The following is a 27,790-nucleotide window of genomic DNA, read 5'->3' as shown; positions in this document are numbered from 1 at the left end:
AAAATATGTACCTATTTATTTTATGTGTCCGTCAATATTTTAAATCTTCACTTCATAAAGACTGATTTATAAGCATAAATTTTTATTTTATTTTTGTCTCTACCCTTTTGTTTACGTCGCGAAGTACTTTGCGCATACTCACTGGTCGATGGGGACGGCCAGTGGGTTATGTGGGTCTCTCCCCGACTACTAAAGGCGGGGCCTACCCACTAATACCCGACGGTTTCCACCAGAGCCGCGAGTTATTGTCCTACTAGTTGAACATTCGTCCGCAGCTCCGCCTCAGTCAGGCCCTAGTCCAGTTGTTTTTATAGAGGTTTTCTCCCCGCGGCCCTGGTACAACAGGACCCCCGGCCTGCCGTAGCGGGTTACGGTCTGCTCCATGCCGCTGCTCAGTCAGCTCTGCTGATCAGAGAAGTACCGAGAGCGGCTCTCCAAAGAATGGACCCGGGCAAACGCCCCACCTGTGGGGGTTTTTAAAGATGTCCCCTGCATCGTGGCCCGAGCAAATGCCTCGACGGCCCCCGGGCCACTCAATTGTGGGTTACGGGTTGCCCGACAGGCCCGCCGAGTTGACGAGACCTGCCGCGCAGGTGAGAAGTTAACCGCCCGCGTGAACAGACCACGCCGACTTTACCCAGGGTGCACCACGAGGAGGTCCCTCACCATCGCACCCCTTTTGTCTCTACCCTCAGTCGAATGTACCTGCATTAATCATAATGTGTTGCCTCTCTGTTATTCAACATTGCCTTAATGTTTCTAAAAGGAGTTACTTTACAGGAGTATCGCACACGTTGATGTGCAGATGACAGCACAATAAGCTAAACACTGTGGCAACTTTATGTAATTGCGATAAGAGATATTTTGCAACAAAAATATTTATGTAGTATGATGTGCTGTGGACTGTGGACCTACTTAAAATAATAATATGTAGGTATGTAAGGAGGAATGCATAGCAGGATTAACATGCACCTTAAGTAGAGCTACCCACTTACATAAGTTACTAGTAGTATATGCAGCTTTGATATTACAAATGTAATGTAAATAGATACCAAACAAAGGTACCAGACACACGTTAAGTAAGTGCAATACCTATGTCACGTACGCGTGAAACATCAACGATTGTGCAACGACCAAGACAAATAACGTCACGCGGTTTTCCCCGCGGGATATTAAAGGTAAATAAGTAGTAAGTACTGCACAGTAAACAAATAAAAACCACATGCCTACATGCAGCAGCCGCTAGAAAATAAAAAATATGGTCTTTGACAATAAATTACTTTTACCTTACTTTAGTTGCTCAGTTAAGTAACTATTTGTCTCGTAAGTAATTTCTTAAAAAATAATGATGAAACTAGAGTATTATCAACGTATTATTATTCTGTGGTATTATCTGCATCGCGCGGGCTGCAGAGCGTCTTATGAAATAATTTAGGTAATGACTTGGGGCTTTCCGGAATAATTGTACGAGAGTAACGCCATCGCTGGCTAACTGACCGGGCTACCACAGAATCTCGGCTCATCAAAAAGTCATTTACTTAGAGTATTGTTTGAAAGAAGTCGGTTAAATACACCTGTGGTTGGCTGGTAGAGAATGCCACCCGGCATTAAGTCCGCCACTGGACAGCGTTTATGTGCAAAAAGCTTAAATAAATACAATAAAAAATAGCACTAAATAGTAACTTTACAAACTGTCGCTAAAATTAACAGTCGCTCTATGTATTTGGTGGGATGCAAGTGCAACTATAAAGCACTCAAGGTGTGTGGGATAATCCAGGCGGTACCACATAATAAATACTAGTAGTACCTACATTAAATAAATAAATAAATAAAAATAAAATAAATATCCTTGGGCATTTTACACTGCGCTTCTAGTCCCAAACTAAGCAAAGCTTGTACTATGTGTACTAGACAACGGATATAAACATACTTAAATACTTTTTTTTTGTAAATACATACTTATTATACATAGAAATCACCCAGTCCAATACAAAGTTAGAAACAAATATGTTCATGCACACAAATGTTTGTACTGTGCGGGAATCGAACCCGCTACCTCCGGAATAGTAGTCCGTTTCGAACCACTACACCAAACGACCGACAAATCTTGGTCAAATCAACTATGTAGTTCTAGTAAGTACCTACTTAATCAAATACTACATTATTGTTGCTTGTTGTAGAAGTTGACAACACAAAAATCACAACCTTGCGGCCTTGGTCGAAAAAACAACAAATGATGAAACACCATTATTACAATAGGTTCATGGTACCACTGCACTGGCTGCAGTGTGCAGACCTGAATAGCGGCCGTGGGTCTTTCCTAAAACGCATGTACACTGCCGGCCGCGAGCAAAGTTTTTTCAAAGTTTTTTGTGCTTCCACGTGTGATCGGACGGCGACACTGAACTGACAAACAGGAAATAATCAAATCACCAGAACTTTGGATGACTAACGCCCGTATTCACAAACATTACTATGAGGTCTCACAGGGCGCGTGGACGCACAAGGTGACATACGAACCAATCACAGAGCTCTATTCAATGCTCTGCGTTTGATTTGCTGCTTCACTTAAGCAAGCATCGTTTGTGAATACGGGCATAAGAGCTAGTAGTAAGAATTTAGGTGAATAACATAGAGCAAAGTAATATGGTGATTATGTTTGTTTTAAATGGTTAATAAGCACAAACTGACTTCCGATCTATCAAAAGCGAGAAAAGCTTAAAGTCTTAGGTACTTAATCCCACGATTACAGCATTTATTATTTATTGTGGAAATAACCGCTCGGTGTATCACTAAAATAAATAAATAAAAATAATTATGTGAATAATATTATTCGCCTTTTAGTGAAATGGCTGCTTGAGTTAATGCAATCCCAGGCGGAACCGGCAAACGGAGTATGTTACGATTACGATACAAATCTCGAGTTGGAAAACACGCTGATGTCACGAGCAGCTGGCGCTGTGGTTATTCGACGTAAGTTAACTCAGCTATTTGGGTATTCCTCATAAACGTGTTTCTAATGCCCACCTATTAAATTTTGACCTATTATACACTCACGTGCAGTAACTTCGGGGAAAACTATTTTAGTTTTAGGAGTAATAAAATGTACTAAGTACCTACATACCTATCAATACCTATTTATGTAGGTTTTTTGGTATGGACGTTTTTGGTAAGCAAATAATGAGTTTTATGACAGGTTAAGTATGAGTATTTTTAATAACCCTTAATAAAATTAAGTCATAAAAACTGTGAAAAAAATGTACACGTGCAGAAAATTAAGTAGGAATTTCCACATAAGTAGTAACTATTAAAGTGTTTAGTCATGTGACAAAAAAAAACTTTTACGACCCAATAAAAAGTGGCTGGGCAGTTTATTTTCAACACAGTGTATGATGGTAGAGCGTATACCCGCATATAAATATGGTGCATCGATAAGGAAAACCAGTCTGTGATCTGTTGGAGACTGTTTGGCATCGACCATGTTACGATTACGAGTTGCCAGTGTTCTGTTGGCGATGGCCGTGGCTCACTGCCTCCCCGTGCAACAATCAGCGGAGCAAGACAACTCTGTTCCTCCGCCACAACCACAAATACTTCTGCCTGCTGCACCAATCCCTGGCGAGAAACGTCTAAGCCCGAGCATCGACGTGAAGCGACTCCACGTGGTGAAAAAGCAGCCGTGTGTGAGAACTATTGAAAACTTGTGCGATAGAGACTTTTCGTATATTTATGAATTCGATCTGCTGCCTGAAAAGGTAGTTAGTGGTGACCACGTGAAGAGATTATCTAATCCCGTTTTTCTATAGACTTATTAGGTAGGTAGGTATAAAGTGTTTTAGCTAATTTGAACGTTTTAAATACTTAGTGTAAGTCAAAGAATTAAGTAAATTATTCCTGTTTAGTGAAAGATTACGAAGACTGTTACTTATATTTTTATTTTACTTGTAACGATTTGCCAGTGATATCTTTTATGTTATTAAAATACCAAAGTACTTAAAGATGTGTTCTGAATTTTGATATTACCTAAATTACCTATTCCAATTTATCAGCCGTAAATTTAAGAAAAAAAGACTAACACTTAACTGTAGGTATTTAATACGTATATACGCCCACACTGTTAACTATCCATTTCCGTTTTTGCTCTCGCTCTAATCAAATGGCGATTCTTTGCGATAGAACGAGATGACATGACTTTCAATGGGCAGTTAACACTGTTGGCGATAGTACATTAAAAGGTTTGTTCTAATCTTCATTTCTCTGTGATGAAAAGGAGAGGGGCAAGTAGGCCTAGAAACCTTTTTACTGCCCTCATACAAGAAACTCATATTTCTTTGCTAATATTTTGTTCATTACCTAATTAAATTAGGTAAGTAGACTACACCTGAACTAAGTTTAGGTAGATGCAGTCTAAGGTGGTGATAAGTGACCAATAAGTGCATCAGGTGAGAATGTTCAAGAAAGATACCAGAAGGCAAGTAAATCAAGTAAAATTAGCTGTGCCCCATTACTTAGGTACCTACAAGTGGGGTCCCCTACGTGCAGGTTCGAAAAACGTTATAGCGATGCAAGCTGTTGCGAGTTATTTTTCCACTGCCCATCATTGCTGCCCATAGGTTCGAAAGCTTATGGACTCAAATGACGTAGTCGCGAAAGACGCTGTTTCGAAAAACAATTTCACTGTAACAGACAAAGTTTTTAAGATCCTACTAATAGTATGGAAATTGCCTAGTTATTTTAATATTTAACAATTTTTATAATAAGTAAGTTACGAAATATTGCATTTTTATTGGTTTAAAATAATGACAAATAAATCAAAGTCACAAGCAAGTTGAAGGCAGTGAAAACGATTTTTGAAACAGCGTCGTTCGCGACTACCTACGTCATTCGAGTCCATAAGCTTACCTACGTCTGGCTTTCGCGGCGTTTTGTTGGGCAAATAATCTTGTTCCTACACACGGCTGTACGGAGCCCTACCTGTGTAAGTCCAACTCCCACTTGGCCAGTTTATGATATTGGCCTTTTTACCAATCTTGTTATTCCCAATAGGTACGTTCCAGTAGTAGCGCAAGGCATGCGGGTGAGATGAGAGTGTCCTTTGGCAATGAGAACAAAAACTTAATTGAATAACATTGAAAAGTTTTTTTTCTTCTTCAAATGAAAAGTAACCTAACTAGTAAGTTACTTACCTATTCTTGTAATTTTCACTACCATGTTCAGGAATCTGTTTTCCTGAGCGCAGGTAACGGCTGCTATTTTCTTCTTTTCCATATTATTATGTGTGGGTCTCTCTCTGAAATGATTTCAACCAAATCTATATTTACCTTGCCAAACATAATTAGCTAATAAACAGCACAGTCAACACTTTTAAGTTATTTAATTTACTTTTACCAAGAACCGTTATCTTTTGAACATAAGTCGCTAGGTTAACTTTTCATGTATTGGTTAAAATTACGCGCTTCACAACCATTGCTAATAAAATGACCAAGTTTTAGTTATGTAGGTAATAAGTACTTAATGTTTCTGTTTAAAATTATATTTTAATTTAAGGTACCTACCTACCTGTACTGTCCTGTACATAGTAGCAGTAGATATAATAATTTTTCTAACCTCTGGAGAACTTAGAAGTCTATTGGAGACTAATATAAATAGGTAATTTCTTTTTGTAGTACCTACCACTACCTACACAACTACCTACTTTATCTTTTTTTTTTGTAATAAGGTTCACGCGGCTTGCAAATTTGCCATTATCAAGTTTTTTATTTAGAGGTGTCTCTTTTTTGGAGACTTTTTTCTCTGTTATTAAATAGTTTCTCTATCTTTTAAACTGTGTTTTATATCCCAAAATTTCATATAAATGTAGTTTTTATTATTTTCTAGCAAAGCTTTTTAGATTATTTGTGAAATAAGCTCTGCGTGTAAAGAAACAGGCACAGCCAACGATGAATGAATGGTGAACGAATGAGTGAGCGGAACAGGTAGCATTTGTCTCTAATGTCATTGTCATTTGATTGAATGAATATCATTCATTCTTTCTCAAAGTTGCACGAGTGTCGAGTTGCGAGCGCAGAATTGATTTTATTTAAAGTTACTCACAGTAACAATGTTAATGTAGTATTTGCGAGTGTTGTCCACGTTACGTGACCATGGGCTACGATATCGGCTGGATCATCCCGCGCCTGCGAAGCCCGGGCAGGTTGTGGTACTGTGCGAGCTCCATCACATTGGCAGTCGTCGGTTTATTTAGTAAGATTGTCATAGGTGAGCCCATTCATCAATTAAAATTATCTCATATAACAATTGTTAGGCCTCTCAAGTACTTTTTAAGAAAGTTTATGCCTTCATTTTGGTGATGAATTTAAGTAAAAATAAGTGATGTCAACTGGGTTCCTCGCATCGACGAAATTTGAACTGGTTGCTTACGATGCATATCATTAGCAGGTCATGTTGTACGCTAACGCAACAGTCCGTTTGCGCTGAGTTGCAGGGCTCATTAGTTCATTAGCGCGTCGCGGCCTCTTCGACGAGGCAGCTCCAGCTATTAGACAATGCCCAATCATCTGTTAACCTAGATCAGTCGCCAAGGCTACGCTCAAAACTTCTTAACTCTCGGCTATTTATATTGCGGGACTGTGCATCAGTCGAGAGTACATGCCATTGATAATCACTAAGAATTTTGTATCATAATAAACAACTGATTTTATAATTAATACACACTAAACAGCTGATACTTGAACAAATACCTATTATATAAGTTGTTTACTAGTAAGTTATTTTGAAGAGAAATAAAAAACAAAAATAAAAGCTTACGAATCTATGAAAATTTAATTTTAATTTGCTTAAAACATTTAAGATTGAAAATTTCACTTAAGATTGAAGATTTAAAAATATATTATATTTCATACATAATGTATCTAGGTATACCTATTATATTACACCTATATTATGGGTTTACATTATACTTCAGTCAACAAAGTAAATGATATGCTAATGTATGTTTCTGAGATCATTAAGTCAAGATCACTCCGAAGACACTGAATATTCTAACTTATGTTACAAAATTAATAATTTTAGTTAAGTTTTATATTTTACAAATAATCAATCTTTTCTCTTAGTTTCACCAATGCACAAATAATGCAGTGCTTTATTATAATCCAAACTAGCTGTGCCTGCAACTTTGTAGGTAGGTTTTAATTATACTATAAAACTGCCATTTTCGCAACTTTTTTCCTTACTGCTCAGCCCCTATTGACTACATGTTACATATAACCTAAAGCTTTCCTCAATAAATGGACTACCCAACAAATATTTTTTTCAAATCGAACCAGTAGTTCCTTAGGTTAGCGTGTTCAAGCAAACAAACTTTTGAGCTTTTATATTAGTTATAGACTCTCTTTATTTTCACAAAGTATAATAAAACTATTGGCAGATACAATAGAAAAATAATATATTAATTAAGTTACAGTCAAAACTCATAATCAGTCAAAACCACTTAACTTCGCAGTGGCACTCAATACTACTTTTGACTGCAAAATCTGTCAAAAGTGATATTGACCAAGGGCATCAGTCAAAACCACTATTGACCGATTTTTGCAGTCAAAAGTGGTTTTGACCCATTATGAGTTTTGACTGCAACAGGTACATTAAATTAATTAAATAAACCAATTAGGTATTATTGTAAGTGTATTAAGTTATATTTTTGTGAATACCCCATTTGTTAGACCCCACTGGTTTTTATCTATCTACCCTCATTGTGTAAGTCCCCCTACCAGCATAATAAAGCTCTTTTAATTACCAATATCCTGTGAGCAAACTTTGTAAGGATTTAGTACGCGTCTATGGTCTAGTGACTCTAGTGGTTAGAGAGTTGAACTCTTGACAATGCAGTTCTGGATGATTTTTCACTTCTCTCAAGAGATCTAACAGTTATTTCTACACATTTTCTACTATCTACTTTCTTACAGATCTTATACAGCACTATGATTGATTGAGCTATAAAATTAATAAGGATTTGGGAGGTCTACTTTAAAACTGCCATTTCAAAAGTTTGGAGAATCATGTATCTTGTAGAATGTGACAAGATTCATTATACTTTACGGACAACACACTCCTAGTAGATATTGTAATAAATGTAGGTACATTATATTAATCAATCTTGTCCGGTTTCGCGGCAGAGTTCCTTAACAAGACTACGGTGTACAACAAGGAAGCGCTGCAGCGCGCCGTGTGCCGGCCGCCCGGCGTGCCGCTGCTCACCGTGTCCAACCACCACTCCTGCTTCGACGACCCCGGCCTGTGGGGTGAGTGCTCCTGAACAGACGGCGGTGTACAACAAGGAGCCGTGTGCCGGCCGCCCGGCGTGCCGTCCTCACCGTGTCCAACCACCACTCCTGCTTCGACGACCCCGGCCTGTGGGGTGAGTGCTCCTGAACAGACGGCGGTGTACAACAAGGAGCCGTGTGCCGGCCGCCCGGCGTGCCGTCCTCACCGTGTCCAACCACCACTCCTGCTTCGACGACCCCGGCCTGTGGGGTGAGTGCTCCTGAACAGACGGCGGTGTACAACAAGGAGCCGTGTGCCGGCCGCCCGGCGTGCCGCCCTCACCGTGTCCAACCACCACTCCTGCTTCGACAACCCCGGCCTGTGGGGTGAGTGCTCCGAGCACATAAAACCTAGTTAACATATTTGTAAAATCTGACTACCTACTCTTTAAGTTTTCTGCTAAATGTAGTTTAACAGCTGAATGGTCATGCAAACGTTCGCATAACGTTGCGTGCGTGCACACGATACGCCAGTGGCCTGGTTAATCGCCACAAATTGCAATCTTTAGTCAAATGAAAAGTGGTGATATTTTAGTTCAAAAATGCTTATCACTGATAAACATGTTTTGTTTACCTGTTGAAGAGTTTTTTTCTGTTATCTGGTTTTACAAAAAATCATAATTATCTATGCTAAATTATAAATATTAAATACATACTCAGAACTACAAAAGGCTTTTGTGTATAATTTTTAAAACTGCTTCAATTTTCAATAGGTAACATAAGTGCCCCGAATAATTATACTGATAAAGAATAGAATTTTAAGTTATCTACGCCTTTAAAACTTTATTTCCACAAATTCCACATACCTACTGTATAGTAACGCGATGTAGGTGACTTCTCGGAGTGACACCCTTATTTTAATAACATATTAATCTACGTAACACAAGTAAATTAATTCAAAATTGTCCACGTAATCTACTCTACTTACTTTCTAACACGAACACAATGACCCAACCCAACCCTGACTGGGTACATTTATTAGTTTTCTAGTCAGAAATAAATGGAATACGTAGATTTATTCATAGACTATGAATAAGTTCACTTACTCGTATTCATGAAATATGTAAAAGTAGCTATAACAAATATCATTTTAATAAATTGATATCTGCAAAGGTGATATAGAGTTGATCGGGTGCTCCCCGCTCACAAAGGGTTTGCTCGGATCGTATAGGATAAAAGGTCGAAGGTTGTACCTATATTGCGTCACCTCACTCACTATACTCTAAGCGAGCGAATAATAGTGCTCAGCTTCGTCAATTCACTGATGGAATAACATAGCCCTGTAATCTCACCTTTTGTGGTTGTTCCTTAGCTGCTATCTGTGTATCGCTATTTCAGTCATTGCATTAAGGCAAACATCTACGATTTTATTATATGTTGTTAGGTTCCTTGAGAGAAGTTTACATTTAAGTTTGCAATCCTGAAAACCATGTGCTTTATGGTGCTCATAAAACGGGGAAATTTTGGCCCTTGTTTCACTTTTTGCTCTAATTCTTCTCACAAACTTAGCATTTTTGGCCGATATTTTTTCGAGAAAGATGCGAAACGGTTCATATCCCACCAAAAACATTCTGTAAAAAACTAGCCAAGTCTCGATGGAGGCGCTGCTTGTTTATCTCTAAAAAGTAATGAAATCTAGACAAAGTCGTGCCAAGTCTATGGTTCCTTACTGCGATTTCTTTATTATTATAGTTAATGTTGTGTGACTTGGCCGTTGAAGGGTACAAAACCAGGTGCTCCATGACACCATTGCACCAATCTGTCACCAGAGCGGTTCTGGTCCATTGACGATGGAAAATAAATTGCCACTTGGAAAACGTTGAGCGTATTTCAATAATACTTAACCTATGATTATCTTAATAAAGATTGTTCAACGGCCAAGTCACACAAAATTAACTATAATAATAAAGAAATCGCAGTAAGGAACCATAGACTTGGCACGACTTTGTCTAGATTTCATTACTTTTTAGAGATAAACAAGCAGCGCCTCCATCGAGACTTGGCTAGTTTTTTACAGAATGTTTTTGGTGGGATTTCACTTCTTTTTGTAGAAAGTGGCATAATTATTTAACGTCGTCGTCCTTTAATAAGTATTATCGACATTTTTTTACGATATTAAACACAAATTAAACTTACCTTTAAAATGGACAACGAATAAGAATCGTTTTAATAACACCTTAGCTAACCTCACGCACGATATAATAAACGAAATCGACGAAATGCAAATTACACAACATTTAACTTAATCGACGGGGGGGTCAAGAAAGGAAAAAAATCTGGAGACCGCAGTGCAGAAAATCGACACTCAAAGTGCTAGCGCCATCTACCGGTGAGCGGTACAGGCGAACACCACGGTGCCAGTGTGGCGCTAGTAGTATTGATTATGAATGTGGTGTTACTCCAAATCTTCGATTTTCCTAGTTTTTATAGTTTTCCCTTTATGTGGTCATTAAACCCTAACTCTGTACCAAATTTCAGCTCTCTGAGTTTATGGGAAGTACTAGTTCTATTTTGATGATCATCAGTGAGTGAGTGAGTGTCATAAATGCGAAACTTTGCTTTCGCTTAACTTCGGAACTAAATGACCTACAGACCTGAAATTTTGGATTTTAAGTATGTGATTATAGCTTACTAGATGACGAAATTTTCTGCGTTCTGGTCTTATCCAGAGGTTCTCAAATAGGGGCCTGAAAATGCGGCGAAATGGTTCCAGTAAAGGATGGTACGGCAGTGTTTGCTTCGCGCTCGACTTGGCGGGGGCACTGCCGTGCCCCCAGATTCATCATCATTACATTATTTATTTTATTTATTTATTTAGAAAAACCAGAGTCATACCAGCAATTGTTACGCAAATTCCAGCAAAAGCCACAAGTTGTCGGAAAATACTTTTTCGAGTTCAACCTTTGCTTGGCTTCAGGTGGAACTGTCTTGTTAAAGTCAAATCAATGATAGATAAGTTATTAAACTAATCCAAAGATTACATATAGGGGAGACCTAGGAGAGTTGTGACAATTTTTACTTTAGGGGCCATATCTCGCTCAAAAAACATTCCACAGCTATGAATCATACAAATTAATGTAGCGTCGTTCCTTCTGTTTTCAAAACAATCACCAAAGTTAACTAAAGTATTAGGGTTTCTAAGAAAATCACCAAAATCTTAGACCACTCCCTCTGTCACAACTCTCCTAGCACCGAGGTAAGTTGTGACAGGTACCGAGGTGAGTTGTGACAGCATTGTATTCCATCTATTAGATATACAAAATACCTTAATACTCAATTAAATATGATTTTTTAGCAAAAAAATTACTTTATTCATCCTTTAGTACCAATTAAAACAAATAGTTATAGGATGTCGTTACACAAATTGAGCCACATTTCTCCAGCTTTCATTTTTCTCCCACGACATTGGTTTTTTTTTTAATTATATTTTTTAGCTAATATTATAGATATATTTTCTTCCTCTTCTGTAAAAATAAAATAGTCGCGGTGGTAAAATCCATAGACGGAGCTTCGCCTTCTGGGTTTACTTGAAAAGCCTCTTTCTTCTTAATATATTTAGATTTACAATTTTAGTTAATTTACAATAACTTAATTTATTTACAAGTTTAGATTGTAAGTAACTTACTGTAACTGTAACTTTAACCCTTTAACCTAATCACTTTATAAGCCAGGTCCTAGATTTCGAATCTAGCAAACAGTTCCTCTATATGGCTTTCGTGTATAGTTATTAGGCATACTGAATCAAAAAGTAGCAGCATGCAATTATACAAATTATGAACCTACTAACACACAAAAAACATCTAAAAACATCGTGGGAATGGCCCATCAGAAAAATTCAGTAAGCTAGGAGAGTTGTGACAGCCTGTCACAACTCTCCTAGGTGTTTAAAATGACGACTTGGTTCGAATAATAATTTTTATTTTCTAAACACGATGCGCACACAAATGATCAGTGCTACATTTTGAGACCTGAATAACCATGCAACTTGGGAAAAAATAACACAACAGTGCACATATACTAAAACATGATATAAATTGAAATAAAATTTTGAAGAAAAACTTACTTTTCGCATTTTTTTGTACGCAGACGTCATATTTACTTAACCGTGCCTCTTGCGCCTCCCGCAGGTACTTAGTCAAGAAGAGCGTCTTAAAAGCGACAAACAAGCGTTTTTACCACCTTCCTAACTATATTAAGTTAGGAGAAATCGTCCTTGTCACAACTCACCTCTGTCACAACTCTCCTAGGTCTCCCCTAAGCTCCGTAAACCAGGGACCATATATCTTATCTGATATGAAAGTAAACAATCAAATAATTAGTCCAGTAGATATCTACCGTAATATTATTATAGTTACTATCACTAACGACGAACCTTGTAATGACGATCCCACCTCGGGGCGTGTATGAGAGCCCCTGAGACTAATCAAAAGTTTACGAAAACAGTACTCCTACCGAACTAACTCGACACTTGATGTGCACATCTCGCGCTCCCCGGTTCATAATCCACTTTGATATGAAGTTGAGTAATAGAGATAAAGTTATCGTTCCACGTCATTCAAATTCGTTATTTTGTACTTGATTATGAGCCTCATGCATTCTTTTGTTAATTTTTGAATGAAATAAATGTAAACTGATGACGCACGGCCATTGTTTTAAATTGATGATTTGATGAAAGTCGAGTTCAGTTTATTTGTGCGAGGTCCTCGACGCGATCACCCCTCGCCTTCTCAGGTTCGTGCCTTTCGAGCGGCACCGAGGATGCCAAAGTCAATATCCAGCAGTGATTGGGTTGCCATTGCGCAACTGAAGGATGAACGGCCCGAAATTTCGTCTATTGCGAAACTTGTTTACCTCCTGACTCGGTAAGCCACTGACCGCGATCGGAACAAACCACGAACGGCGCAATAAATAAATATGTGACCATTGTATTGGCGTCTAAAACGTATCAGTCTTTGCGGCGTTATCCGCTCCTTTAGTTATCTTGATCGTCCGTCTACAATCAGCTGGCACATATTTCATTATGACGTCTCCCTCCGTGGTCACCGGTTTGTTTACTGATATGCGTAATGCATTACATACAGATACGATGTTATTAAACAAAGAAAACAAGCACTCTGCACAATAGCCTTTATTCTGAATTAAGTGAAAATAATCGAGAGCTATTCTGGTAAAATAAAATAAACAACAAATACACTCAACATCAAATAAATCGCACCTTCCGCGACGCGAACTTTAAAGATTTTCTTCTGACACAATCATGGTGCCCCAACAATATTGGTGTTATTTGAAAGCTCAATAAATATCCTTAAAGAAAAAGAGATTTAATTTCTAAATAAATGATTAACATATCGCATAAATGTGACTTGAAAACAGGCCTCACTTTGGGCTCTCCTCTGGAATCAATTACACCAATTTTTATGGTTATAAAACCAAATAATGATCTCACGTGTCCTCTATAACAGATGGATAACGATTAATCCCAACTTAAAGGTTTTATAGCCATAAAAGTTGGCTAAAGCGTAACTACCTATTTTTTGAAGAAGTGTCTCTGGATCCTTCTACAGACATATTTTTGTGGTAAAATCCTTTCCTTTAATGAAATGAAGTTTAGAACTAGGCTTTTAAATGGTGCCAATATTGTTGGGAAGTGGGGATGCATACGTTTGGAAGTGCTTGTCGCGGGAGGTGCGATTTATTTGATGTCGAGTGTATACTAAAGGTAAAGTTATTATGGCGTGTTAGACGTGTGAGGCGGCAATCGAGGAACTGTTTTATTGGGTTACTTTATCGCCGTTATGAATGGTGCTCGTTGCGTCAACAGAGGACGTAGTCGTTTTCGTTACGTATTCCGTAAACTTGCTCTAGGCAGTGGCCGTCCTTCGACGTAGCATGGAATTTTACATATTAATATTTTGTAACTTCAACAATGACTGTGAGTTTTATTAATAAAAGAAAATATCAAAAATGGATTGTCATGCAATGCATTTCGTTACCATGCTTTCCTCAGCTTGCTTAGTATTTTACTGAAACATTATCAGTTTTAATGTCTATTAAATAAAATGAGAAATGGTTGCTTTAATTAATTATGTGACCAAAAACGCGGTATTTTATGTTAGTTACAGTGTGCAACAATTTTTTCATAAACCCTTTTTCTCTCATTCCACTGCGCCGACTTAATTTATTATTTTAACTCTGTTAAAATTTCAAATTTTAATCAGTATTGTCGAGTAAGTACATACTTATTAAACTAGCATGATGAAACAGTCGTAATAAATAAAGTATAAATTGCTTGTGTAAGGGTTTAGACAACTTTCTGCCAAGACAGGGTAACTACTTATTCGCAAACTTGTATGACTGGGCACTTGGGCAGGTGTCTCCACGGTAGCTAACTGCTTACTAGCTTGTTGGATCAAGAAATAATAATGTCCTACTACATTAGGTTTACCTGTGTATCACAAATTTTTTAAACAATATTTGTAATTTATATTATACAAAATTAAATTACTATTGTACAGATTTTTTGGCGCTTATTGTATTTGGGTAAAGATTGGGTAATCTATGCAAGTCAAAATGTTGTCAAACAGAATTGTATTTTTCAACCGACTTCAAAAAAGGAGGAGGTTCTCAATTCGACCCGTATGTTTTTTTTTTTTTTTTTTTCTATGTTTGTTACGCGATAACTCCGCCAATTATGAACCGATTTGAACAAATCTTTTTTCGGCGTATAGGTAATACCTCAAGGGTGGTCCCATTTAAATTTAATAATAAAAAAAACAACCCCCAAGGGTGGAAAATTGGGGATGAACTTTTTTATACGCAATATCTCCGCCGATTATAAACCAATTTGAACGATTATTTTTTTGTTGAATAGGTATTATCAAAAGGGTGGTTTCATGCGAATTTGAAGAAAATATTTCACCCCCAAGGGTGGAAAATTGGGGATGAACTTTTTTATACGCAATATCTCCGCCGATTATGAACCAATTTTTTTTGGTCTCAGTGTACTGCCTACCTTCAGTGGTAACATCAAGGTAATAATTAGTTAACTAAAAAGCAAGAAATATGTAAAATTTTATAAAAAAAAAAACCGACTCCAAAAAACCTACACTAATTACCTACTTATTTATTAGGACGAATTATTAATATTTATGTAGGTATACCATGATTGATACTTTTGGAGTCGGTGCAGGCAAACTTTACATGATTCATAATCTTGGCATAGCTAATATAAAAGTAATAATGTACTCTGTGTAGATAACCCTAAGTCTCAAATGGATTACTTGAGTAATCGATGTCGTAAAGTAATGTAAATACTATGCCACATTAGTATTCTATGACTTCAATGACCTTCCGTATAACGTAAGCAGCAAGTGTCTTGAAAGTAGATGCTTGTTTGTTCCTACTCACAAAAACCCATGTTGCGGCGCATACCTGGCGCAGCGTGCTGTTTGTGTCGCTGCGTGGTAAACAACGTGCGCGTCCGTCAGCCACCTTTAATATGGACCTGCGTGCTGAATGTTGGTGCGCAGTCGATTAGTTCGCTCTGCTGCTGCAGTGCCCATGCCAGACTGATCATTACCAACCAGAGCGCGAAGCAATCGCCAGTGACGCGAACTGTTATAGGCACCTATTTATGTTAGCAAAGAAATCAGAAATTAAAATCACACTCGTTACAATGAGCATCATGGGAAACCTATATCCATCAACCATCACTATCTTCTGAAAAAGTGAGGCTGGTGTCTAAAAAAGATACTATAAATTATATCAAATCAAATGTTTATTGTGATTTCTTATCATGATTTATGTGGATGATAAGTTATTTTAGAATAGGTAAGTAAGTATTATGTTGTGTTACATTGTCGGTAACCCAAGACAAGTCATGAATTAAATTTTAACGATCAAAGTACCGATGCTAAAATATACGCATTAACTCATAAACCTAAAAAAATATTTAAACTCCATTAACAATATTATTCGGTGGCACAGAATATCGTAGCTTAAGTAAGTAATTAGGTAGTTTGCCTCTGCCTTATGGAAATGGAAAGCGGTTCCAAAGTAATGAGCCAAAGTACGAGGAACATTTCTCAATACAAGTATGAACATTACTCAATAGTTTCCGTCAGTCTCCTCTTTATGATTTTGTATTTAAAGATGCGTTTCATTTTCTATTATATTAAAGTGTTACTTTTATTACGGAAATGCGAAATAGGCATTTGCTACATAATTATGAGTTAGTTTAGCTAGCAAATGAACATCTTGCTCGAATTGGGTATTACCAGAGCGGAGTGGCAACCCTTGGCTCCTCTAGCGCGTGGCCGTGCGTGTGGCTGTTCTCATTGGCTTGTATGAGGAAACATTATGCAAAAACTGGAATGTTCAAATGACTCACAATTTTCTACTAATTAAGGGAAACTTGTAACATCTTACTTTTCTCGATGTTTTTTTTATGAGCGCTCATGTCTCTCTTGTTGTATGTTGATCAAGGCATTACTAGCCACAGGGGAGGTACTACTCCCCTGAAGCCATTCGTCGCTTGCTCAAATAGAGCGAGCCACAGTCTGGGGCGGAGCCGCGAAAGAATGTCTAGGCTGTCTAGCTCGGACAATAACTCGCAGTTCCGTCCCAAAGACTTTGGGAGGACACCGTCAGGTCTTAGTGAGTAGACCCTGCCCATCTGGCAGGGAGAGTCTCACATAACCGACTGGCTCCCCCGGGCCAGTGAATTTCAAGTATTTCCTGACGAAAAAAAAGGCATTACTAGCCAAGTAAATTAATTATTCAATCTCGACAACGGTGCTGTAATAAAATCTGAGATAGTATTGGTTTTGGTAAAAAAATGTATTGTAACAAATTGACCGACGACCTCGTAAAGCATGAAGCTGGACGCGCTACCAACCACTCAATATGGAAATAATTGGGGGATATGGAAAACATAGGCCATGTTTAACATTGGACGTCCTGTGTGAACAATTCTTTAGTGAAATCAAAAACTTCCTTGTACAACTAACATAGAGTCTGGAGACATTCGGGCCGCTGATTGTTTCGTATCGGTGAAGTCATTGTTATCAGTTGCAGGCATAGAGATATAGAGAGATGCCAACTAATGAGCTGAGTTCGAAACTCAGTATCTCATTAGAAATTCACACACACAAAGTAATCAAAATATGTGCTCATTATCCACTGCGGTATCAGTCAGTACTCAACGTTCGAATAATCTTTAAGTACTGCTGCTATCATCATTGCTTTCACGAGAAATGTGTTCAGATTTTGGGCATATTGCCGCGACATCGGCCCCGCCCCCTTCTCACATTAAAAAAACTAAAACTCATTAAAACTCATTTATTTCTGTAAATAGGCTTAAAAAAAGCACTTTTACACGTCCCAGTATTAACCCTACCACTGCTTCAGGACAATAAATGGGCCAGTGCTGAGAAGAAGCAGCGCAAGAAACTCAGTCACTATTGTCAGCCTCTTTTTCAAAGGTTTACATGCTTTAAAATGTACAAAGTTATAAATATTTATGCGAGCTGGGCAGTAACGTATCCCAAACATTTTTGTCTTTTAAATAATCATCGACTTTATAGTAGCCCTTTTTCATTAAGGTACTTTTAATATGTGCTTTGAATTTATGAATGGGTAGTTCTACAACAGTTTGTGGTAATTTATTAAAGAATTTAATACATTTTCCCATAAATGAATTACCAATCTTATGCAATCTGAAATTTGGAACGGCAAGTTTATTTTTGTTTCTTGTATTAAAGTTATGCAAATCGCTCTTTTTCGTGAATTGCTCTATATTTTTGCGGACATCTCCCTTTAGTTTCTGTGATGTGTGGTTGCAGGCGTGCTGGACTGCGTGACGCTGGTGCGCGGCTCGCGCATGCGCTGGTCGCTGGCGGCGCACGACATCTGCTTCACCAACGCGCTGCACTCGTACTTCTTCGCGCTCGGCAAGTGCGTGCCCGTCGTGCGCGGCGCCGGCGTCTACCAGGTGCGTGCGCCTTCTTGGAACCTCCATTAGTTTTCGTTCAACTCGAACGAAGCATTGCCTAACTTGAGTACCTAATTAGAAGAAGAATAGAAGAATAGAATAGAATAGAATTTCTTTATTGCGGTAAATGTGGTACAAAGTAGTGATAAACAATGAATGTCCGTTTCACACATCTAACCAACGACAATTGGCATGCAACATACAGTGAAACAGAAAGCACACAATTATGTCCAAATAAATAAGTCTCTAAGACTATAAAAATTCAACTAAAATAATTAATTAATTAACAATGATGATATACATTCAATAATAATAAACAAAATACATTTCGATTAAAATTGTATTGTATTTCGATTGGTATGTTTCGCTAAACTTATTAGGTACCGTATTTATTTATGAAAGTGATTTTATTATTAAACAATAGTTTCGCACGTTCAAAGAATAAATTGGTTTCGCAGCCAGCGATCGACTTCTGCGTGGAGCGGCTGGAGCGCGGCGAGTGGGTGCACATCTTCCCGGAGGGCCGCGTGAACGTGGACAAGGAGCACATCCGCTTCAAGTGGGGCGTGGGCCGCCTCGTGGCCGCGTGCGCCGCGCCGCCGCTCATCGTGCCCGTGTGGCACGAGGGGCTCGACCGCGTGCTGCCCAACCAGGAGCCCTACCTGCTCAAGTTCCGCAAGCGCGTGTTCCTCAACGTCGGCGAGCCCATTCAGATCGATCATCTCTTAGATAGGTGAGTCGTCGTATAACGGCCGCATCGCTATCGGCGAAACGTAGACTTCAAGTTTCCCATCGTACCGATACCGAACCGCACGATCGTTTTCTGCCGCAGGTTAAGAAAATCGAACGCCAGCGAGGAGGAGACGCGGAAAGCGATCACGGACCGCATCCAGGACGAGCTGCTGCGGCTGCGCGAGAGCACGCACGCGCTCATCCGGCGCGCGCTCGGCGCCGCCGCCGACTCGCTGCTGGAGCGGCCGGCGCCCGAGCCCGCGCCCGCGCCGCCGCCGCTGCCCGCCGCGCGCCTGACCAACGGCACCGCGCGCGCCGACAAGGACAAGGAGCTGTAGCGCGCCGCGGCCCGCGCTCCGCCGGTCGCGGCGCGGCGGTGGCGGCGTTGACTGTAATTTATAGGTACGCGTGAACATGCAATATCAAAATGTTCGAGGTCCCGCTTTAGTGGATGAGGATCGATAGGTTATTTTGCCGATGCGTCGTCCCTCTCCGCTCCTTGAGAGTGGCGTCGATGTCGCTTCGGAACTTTCTCGTGCGTATCCATTCGGAGGCAGCTCATCCGATGAACGGAAACTTGTACCGTACGAAACTGTCGATTGTCGCATACGACCGACGCTTATTTTAATATCGAGCGGCATCGACGTTAACCCGGTCACCTCTCCGCCGTGGGGCTGGATCATATCGAATCGATGATTCCGGGAGAATTTCGTAGGTAAATCCATAAATCAAATTTTTATACAAATCTTTACAATGTTATCGTTTGTAACTGATTTTAACCGTAGACCGTGGAGTAGTATTTGTAACGAATATACGCACAACCGATTGCGCGGGCGCAGCCGACGGCGGCCGGGTTCGATTCGATCGGCGGCGGACCGTGCGCCTGCGGTCCCGCCGGATCGATCGGGCGCCGCCCCCCGATCGGCGGGTCGCATCCGAGGCGACGGCAGCGCCCGCGTAGTTTCCAAAGGAAAGGCATGAAGTTTTTTCGTTTTAGTATTATTAGTTAGTGAATAACTCGGGAGGAGTCGCGGCCGGTCTGCGGCTTCGAGAGACCGCCGCTGCGAAAGAGCTCGCGAGCGGAGGTCTCTCGCGCGAGCGGGAGGCGAGCGACGGGGTCGCGGCGTGACTACCTCAGCTTCCCAACCGCACCCGCCGCGCCTCGTCGCTGCGGCTCTCGCTCCGTCCGCGCCGACCACTCGGCGGCCAAAGTTAGGGCTATATTGCACCGGGACACCATGGGAGCGCAACCAGTCGCCGCTACCAACAAAATGTATACAGCGCTATAGAGAGTTACTCACCTGGTGTCCGTTTGGTTGCGCAAAGCTGCATACATTTTGTTGGTAGCCGGCGACTAGTTGCGCCGCCATGGTGTCCCGGTGAAATATAGCCCTTAGTGTTGTTCGCGCAGCGGCCGCGACGCGGGCCGGGCCACGCGGCGCTTCTCCGCTCGTCGCGTTGCATCCCGTCAGCGTGAGATTTTGACTTGCCAGTGAAGAGATCTAACCGAATCCAGTAATGCATGCAATTTTTCCGATACGATTGTTAGTGGTCCAATATAATGATAGGAGCGCCGCGTAGTTCCGCGCTGATTAGTTTATTGTAAGTAATATTACGTGGGAATGTTATCGATAAGGTGTCGTGTGTGCGTGTTCTGTGTCGTGACTCGTGCTCGTGCTGTGCACCCGAAGTGAATATTTTCTTGTGACTATACATACTCTTGCGATTTCGCTGTTCCTTTACACTCTGTTGATGGTGAACGTTTCACAAAATTATCACTGTCCTCGTGATTCCCCTGTAAATTTATACCTGGAGCTTCTATTTGTAGTTCCCACTATCAAAATAATTTTTATATCGAGTTTTTATCTATTTTTTACACAATTTTATAGTTGTATGGTTTACATAGGGTAACGTGCGAGGCGCCGAGAGTCCATCCGATTGTTTTGTTGGGTAGGCTCGCCGAGTCCGAGGCTCGCCCAGTGTGGCGTGTCTGCTTTGTACTGTCGTTGTTCTCTACTAGTGAAATTTATTTGTAATATAATTGTCGTTACCAGTGTGATGTGCAAATCGATGTGAACTGAGTATTTTGAACGTTATTCTACTAATCACTGCGATATTTTTCATAATATCTGTTGTCTTCCGCACATTTTTATTATTACAAATTGTTTATCATATGAATTATACTATGTGTACTGATTACTTACATAATTATGTAAGTAGTTTTAGGTAATTAATTTAAAATGCCACCTTGTCCTATAGATAAAGTTAAAAGTTCTTTAAATTTTTCAAACCGTTATTAAAGTAATGAGTGCCATCTTACATTTGTCCGTCGCTATTGCTATGCTCCACAGAATATAGGACAAGGTCGTGTAGACTATGTTGATGTGCTGCTTAACTGTTTCGGTACAATAGGCAAGGAAAAGCAGATTCATGAGCACTCTCCAATCGCAATCTTGAAATTAATGCTGTATTGCAAACGCTATTGGGAGTTCCTACAGCTCTCGACTGGTTTGAACGACCTAATCTCGGGGCTAAACTTGTCATACAAAGCCATAATATTATTATTAGCAAATGACATTGGGAACTTTTTGCCCCACTTTTCGAAAAGTAGCGGACACAAACGAAACCTATCACAGATGATACATACTAATATCCAATGAATTTCCGTGCATTTTTTTTTCTCTCTTATATGGGAATATTGAGAAAATGAAGTTTTAATATTTTATTTTATTTTACATTTAGGTAACATTTTTGACGACCTCCGTGGCAGAGAGGCGCACACACCGGTTTTCAAGGTGTGCCGGGCCAATCCTGAGGTCCCGGGTTCGATTCCCGGCCGGGACAATATAGAAAACGATCTTTTCACATTGTCTCTGGTTTGGGTGTGGTGTGGTTCGTCGTTCCCGATTTCCATAACACAAATGCCTTAGCTACTTATTTTGGGTTGGAGTAATATATGAGATGTTGTCTAATATTAATTTAAGTACTATTTATAATATTTTATTTATTTATATTATTTTATTTAAATTTTTTATTTATTTATATTATTTTATTTACTTTTATTGGTTACTCTGCAATGCCAAACAACATAACATGTAAAAATATCAAATCATTTTAGACAAATATATTTTCAACTTAGACTCGTCATATCTCAGAATTCCCATATCTCACAACATAGCGCTTTAAGTGAATATACCTACAAGTATAAAGCTTTGAAATAAAATACGTTTCATCTTTGTCCGCCGTGGGGCATTTTCTCATATTAACGTTCCCAATGTCCTTTAGCAACATCAACATCGTCTGCACACATTCACTATGTCAAGTGTCGCATAATACTGTCGTTCCTATGTTCAGTCGATAAGTCCAGGGCTTGTATATACGAGAATTGATTAGTTGGCCACAATGGGTCGCAAATAACGTATTTTTTATTTGTTGTTGTTCTGTTGTCTGAACTAACTACATGGAAACCGCTTTTTGGATATCTAAGTCTATTTTATTTAAAAAAATAAATTGATGGACCTTACAACCTGATTTTTATTAAAATATTTCTTATGTCACCAATTTCCTCAGGAGTTTATCTCTTGCGCACAGGTGTATATGTCACCGTAAAATTGTGAATTCTGTCAGATTATAATCTGACGTAGTTAAATTACAATGTAACCTAACCTAACCCACTGTTAGTTTACAATCTAACGCGTTATATTATAAACTGACAGAGTTCACAATTTCACGTTGACATATAGTTAACTTAGGTTAATTGATACAAGGGTATTTTAAATAAAATATTTCAGTTTTGATACCAACATTTTAATGTCCATTCAAAATTATATCTCATTTTATGTACAGTCAACGATTACCCGAACATCACATACAAATTATCTGTCATACAAATTCATACATCATTAGGAACAACTAGCTCTTACGTATTGTTGCGTAACGCTAAAGGCGGACACGGCCCAGGGGCCAGACCACTTCGATTCTTAAACTTCAAGGACAGTCAACGGATTAAAAAAATAAATCCTTACATTAGACTTGAACAAGATTTGAGATTTCGTCGCACATACAATAATACAATATATCTAAATATAGAAATCTGGCGCTAAAATTTTACAAAAATATATAAATGGATTTCAGATTTTTAATTCGCGAGTAGGTACGCAAAGAACTAATGTAAAATAAATAGCACTGATTTCATTTTAGCCTATGTAAATGCTTTTCATATTATTAATGCGCCGTTTTGTAATATTTCTCTTACTTATCTATTTAAATTCCGAATGGGGATGTTGCCTGGGTCAAAAAGCAAGAGTTTTAATTAGTCCGTCAGTTAACTTATCAAAAAATACTCTACACGTATTTTTCACTTTTTCAAACTAATGAAAATTTAAAGAGATAAAGCGCCCCAAAGTTCATAAGAAGAGGCCCGTGACGTCAACGCTTGCTTAAAAATGCCGCACGTTGTGACGTCGTGCGCAACTTCAACGCACCATAACTATGTAATTATTTGTTAGATTGACAAATAAAAATATACGTGTCCAATATTTTTTGATATTAAACATTACGGACTAAAAAAATTTTTTTAGGCAACTAGCCTATTAACAATCCATATATCGAATATTGGAAAGTTTCGTCCAACAAACGGTTCGTTTCGGTGCCAAAGAAATACTATTTTTTGTACATTTATTGATATGTTAAATTAATAGCAGTGCCTTCCTATTTTTGTGTGCTCTCGCACTCGCCAGATTCTTTTCAGAGTACGGGCAGAATAAAAATGTGGAGACCCTCGCTGTATACATTTTATTTAAGTTTTAAACGTGAAGACTGTTTTCATTCGATTTCATTTCGGCAACTTTTTAAAAGAATTCCGTGGAACCCACCGAGACCGGGCGACGGACGGACCGCACCTCGTTTAAAGCGAGCCGTCAACTCGACACGGGGGACAACGAAAACCGACTCTCTCGAAACTGCAATCGGACGCCGATCTATTTCACTGAAAAAAATGTTCGGTTACTGCTTACACAACAAAAGTGACCACCGAACTAAGTGTCAACTATAACCAAACTAAGTCTAGCTCACTACAGAATTATTTGTTTCATTTACACAACATTTTGTTCCTCATAACCAAAGCGTTCGGTGGTCACTTTTGTTGTGTAACCAGTAACCAAACATTATTTAGTGTTCCATCGCGGGATCCGCGTCGAAATCGCGCCTCTTTCTGTCTCAACAAAAGCAGCGCTTCAGTTCGGAATCGTCGTCGGCGACGTCCCCCGGGGCCCGGCGGGCGGTCAGGGCGCGGGCTCGGCGTCGGCGTGGTCGGCCACGTGCAGCGCCAGCACGGGCTGCGCGCCGAAGGGCGGGCGGTAGGCCACGCGCTGCTCGCGGAACAGCGGCGGCGGCGGCGCCACGTCCACCAGGTACACGCGGCCCAGCCCCGCGCCCAGCGCCGCCGGCAGCAGCGCCTGCACCGCCGCGCGGCAGCGCACGCCCGCAGCCTCCCAGCCCGCCTCGGGCGGCTCTGCGGGGAGCGCCGCGGTTACTTCATTATTTTATTTTAATCTCAGACAAAAAAGCATGGATCCAGGGCAGGAGGGTCTAAGGGGAACACCGAATGAAAAGAAGGCAGCGCTTTGAGAAAAAAGCGCAAGTTGTTTTGTTTGTTTGATTTGAAACGACCTGTCGGTCGGTTTTGAACACATCTCATTCAGGATAAACAGATCACAGATGAAAGTGAGAGCGTGGACCTTGACATGTCATCACGACTAAGAAAGAAATAATAGGGAATTTATCTTCACATACTTATTAGCAAAAACACCAAAGCTGAAGAAGTATGAGAATTTAAATCATGCTTTATGTAAGGTATTATTAATATTTTTTAAGATTCGTTCATAAGTTTATATGAAAACTAGCTTTCCGCCCGCGGCTTCGCCCGCGTGGAATTTTGTCTGTCACAGAAAAACTTTATCGCGCGCGTCCCTGTTTCAAAAACCGGGATAAAAACTATCCTATGTTCTTTCCCGGGACTCAAACTATCTCTATGCCAAATTTCATCAAAATCGGTTGCGAGGTTAAAGCGGGAAAGCGTAACAGACAGACAGACAGACAGAGTTACTTTCGCATTTATAATATTAGTTGGGATAAGCGATTTTAGCTAGCGAGTCGGAATAAGGGTGGTACTGACCGACGGCCACGGTGGCGGCGCGGGCGGCGCGCGCCCAGGCCAGCGCGGCGGCGGCGCCCGCGCCCGGCAGCGCCAGCAGCACCAGGTCGGGGCTGGGCAGCGCGTCCAGCGCGCACGCCCGCACGCCGCTCAGCGCCAGCGCCGCCAGCTCCGCGTCCAGCTCGCGGCACGCGCCCTCGCCCGCCACGTGCAGCGCCACGCGCGCGCCGTGCGAGTGCAGCAGGCGCAGGCAGCGCGCGGCCGCGGCGGCGCCGGGCGCGGCGGGCGCGGCCAGCAGCGCCACCACCGGCGTCTGGTGCGCGTTGCGCGGGTCGAGGCGCCGGCCGCCGCCCACCAGCCGCAGGCACACGTCGGCGGCGCCGCGCGCCAGCAGCGTGCGCGCGCTGTCGCCCAGCCCCAGGCGCTCCAGCCCGTCCCACAGGCGGCGGCGCAGCGCGGGCGCCACGGCCGGCACCAGCACGGCGTCGTCGGTCACGTAGTCCAGCGGCCCGCGCAGCTCGTCGGGCACGCGGATGGCGCGCCGCGCGCTCGCGCCTCCGCCGCCGCCCAGCACGTTCTCGTCGTGCCGCAGCTTGCCCGCCTGCCGGTTGCCCACGGATCGATTGTCAGTCCTCAGTTTAAGTAACGATTAAGTTTTCGATGTTCATGAATATCGGCCGTGATGAGGTAAACGAGTACCGATTAGTTCAAATTCTATAAAATTACTAGCGGCCGCCCGCGACTTCGTACGCGTGGATCCTGTTTTACCCCCTTTTCCCGAATTTTCTTTGCTATAAACCTCACGGAGCCCGAGACCTTTCCAACGAATGCAAAACCGTGGAAATCGGTTCGTGCGTTCTAGAGTTATAGCGTCAGGGAGGAAAACCCGACTTATTTTTATATAGTAGATTTCGCAACTTCAATACCTAGTTGTGATCGCGTAAAGGTTGGTCATCTGTCAAATATTACACTGTCATTGACACACGCCGCGAAACATTCAGCCGACGGGCCGGTTCCGAGCGCGGGGCTCACCTCGTCCGCCTGACGCACGAGGTCCGGCTTGGAGTTCCTCATGCTCTCCCAGAGCGCGCGCTTGTCGAACAGCGCCAGGTTGCCCTCGAAGTCGAAGTCGTCGTCGATGGCGGGCGATGCGGCCTCGCCGAAGCACGCCTCGTTGCGGCGCCGCGCCTTCTCGTACGCGCCGCCGCCGCCGCCGCGCCCCTTCGGCGTCGTGCCCGAGTTGCCGTAGCTACCTGCGCAGGAAGTTTCCTACCTACAGTGCCCGTTCTGTTATGGAAAAGATTTGGTTCCAAGTGTCACTTGTAATCATTTTAAGTCAGAAGGAATAGTAAGTAATTGAGAATTTTTTTTTTATTAAAGTAGATTATCAGAGAATAGAATAGATAGCTAATGTCTATGAAAAATTAATTTAATTCAGAAAAAAAGGCCTATAGCCCGATTCTTTCAGCAATATTATCTATAGGTAATAAAGGTTGTGATAGTGTTAAACCAACCTGCATGGGTATTGTTCTTGTTATTATTGCGGTTCCCCTGTATCTCGATGGGCTTGCTGCGCGCCGGCGCCGGCGCCGAGCCGCCCGCGCGCGCCGTCTGCGCGCGGCTGCTGCTCGGCGCCACGCTCAGGCAGAACTGGTGCCCTGTGCCAAGTGGACTCGCATCTAAAGCTACATGATAAACTTTCAAAATGGCAGCAAAGTGAAGCATATAATATTAAAGTTCCTATTAGGCAAATTCTTTTAATAAAAAGTGGACTGATTTTACAGTTACAGATGTCCCAGGACACGGTTACAAACTTGCAATTACTCAAACTAATTTAGTAAGAAGAATGTGGCACAAACATATCTAAAAATCTATATTATAATTATACCATGCAGGGTAGGAATAAAATACCTACCTGAATTTGTAGGATTAGCTTGCAAATTCTCACAAACAGTAGCTCGTTGACCTTTCTTATTACTTTTAGTGACTGCTACCGTGCTGTGGGTCGGTTCAGCAGGCTCCGGCCGCGTTTCGATGATCTTCAGGTCCCGAATGTCAGCAGCACTACACATAAATAATTATGTGCCCAACATAAAACTACACGTATCTATAAATATCTTGCAACATCCCATGCATCTGCCACAATATGAATACATAATGAATACTACAGTTTTTAAATGACACAATAAATAAAAACTAACTTACTTGAGAGTCACTTGCGCTTTGGGATAAGGAAAACCATTTCTAAATGCTTTTGTGAGGGTAATTGTGTTTCCATCTGCCTCTAAAATAGTTCCTTGATAACAACCCAGAGGCTCACCACAGTTGACAGAAACTGCGTAACCTATCCACTTCGCCATGTTTATAGTTGCATTTACGATATACTCAGACTTCTAAATATATTTAACAGCGATCTAAATAATAGAAATTCTATTTGCAAACAATTACTTAGAAATTACAGAAATACAGAATAAACGTGACTGACACTGACAGAACGAAACGAACGAATGATTGAATCATTGTCAAAATGTGACATTATCGAACGAATGAATGGCGGAGCGGACCCGTCAAACTTGTGAGCATTTTTAATCTATG

General features: G+C 41.0%; 3 protein-coding genes across 3 annotated transcripts in view; 1 reads left to right on the top strand and 2 right to left on the bottom strand.

Moving 5' to 3' along the window:
- LOC135079791 (guanine nucleotide-binding protein subunit beta-5) overlaps nucleotides 1-27,790 on the bottom strand; it is a 434,210-nt gene that overhangs the window by 370,744 nt on the left and 35,676 nt on the right. The gene's annotated exons all lie outside the window — the stretch shown is intronic.
- On the top strand, nucleotides 6,028-19,379 carry LOC135080171 (tafazzin). Its single transcript, XM_063974853.1, has 5 exons — nucleotides 6,028-6,258; nucleotides 8,172-8,297; nucleotides 18,161-18,309; nucleotides 18,768-19,042; nucleotides 19,142-19,379. The coding sequence occupies exons 1-5, from the start codon at nucleotides 6,144-6,146 to the stop codon at nucleotides 19,377-19,379; spliced, it is 903 nt and encodes a 300-aa protein (XP_063830923.1). The 5' UTR covers nucleotides 6,028-6,143.
- LOC135080170 (enhancer of mRNA-decapping protein 3) lies at nucleotides 24,324-27,684 on the bottom strand. The gene is made up of 6 exons (XM_063974852.1): nucleotides 27,401-27,684; nucleotides 27,111-27,259; nucleotides 26,710-26,853; nucleotides 26,228-26,448; nucleotides 25,217-25,796; nucleotides 24,324-24,553 (listed from the first exon to the last, which is right to left on the bottom strand). Exons 1-6 carry the CDS (start codon nucleotides 27,553-27,555, stop codon nucleotides 24,324-24,326), a joined length of 1,479 nt encoding a protein of 492 aa, XP_063830922.1. The 5' UTR covers nucleotides 27,556-27,684.

The sequence above is a fragment of the Ostrinia nubilalis genome, chromosome 17, assembly GCF_963855985.1.
Source record: "Ostrinia nubilalis chromosome 17, ilOstNubi1.1, whole genome shotgun sequence".
Lineage (NCBI taxonomy): Eukaryota > Metazoa > Arthropoda > Insecta > Lepidoptera > Crambidae > Ostrinia > Ostrinia nubilalis.
This window is presented reverse-complemented; position numbering and strand designations above follow the sequence as displayed.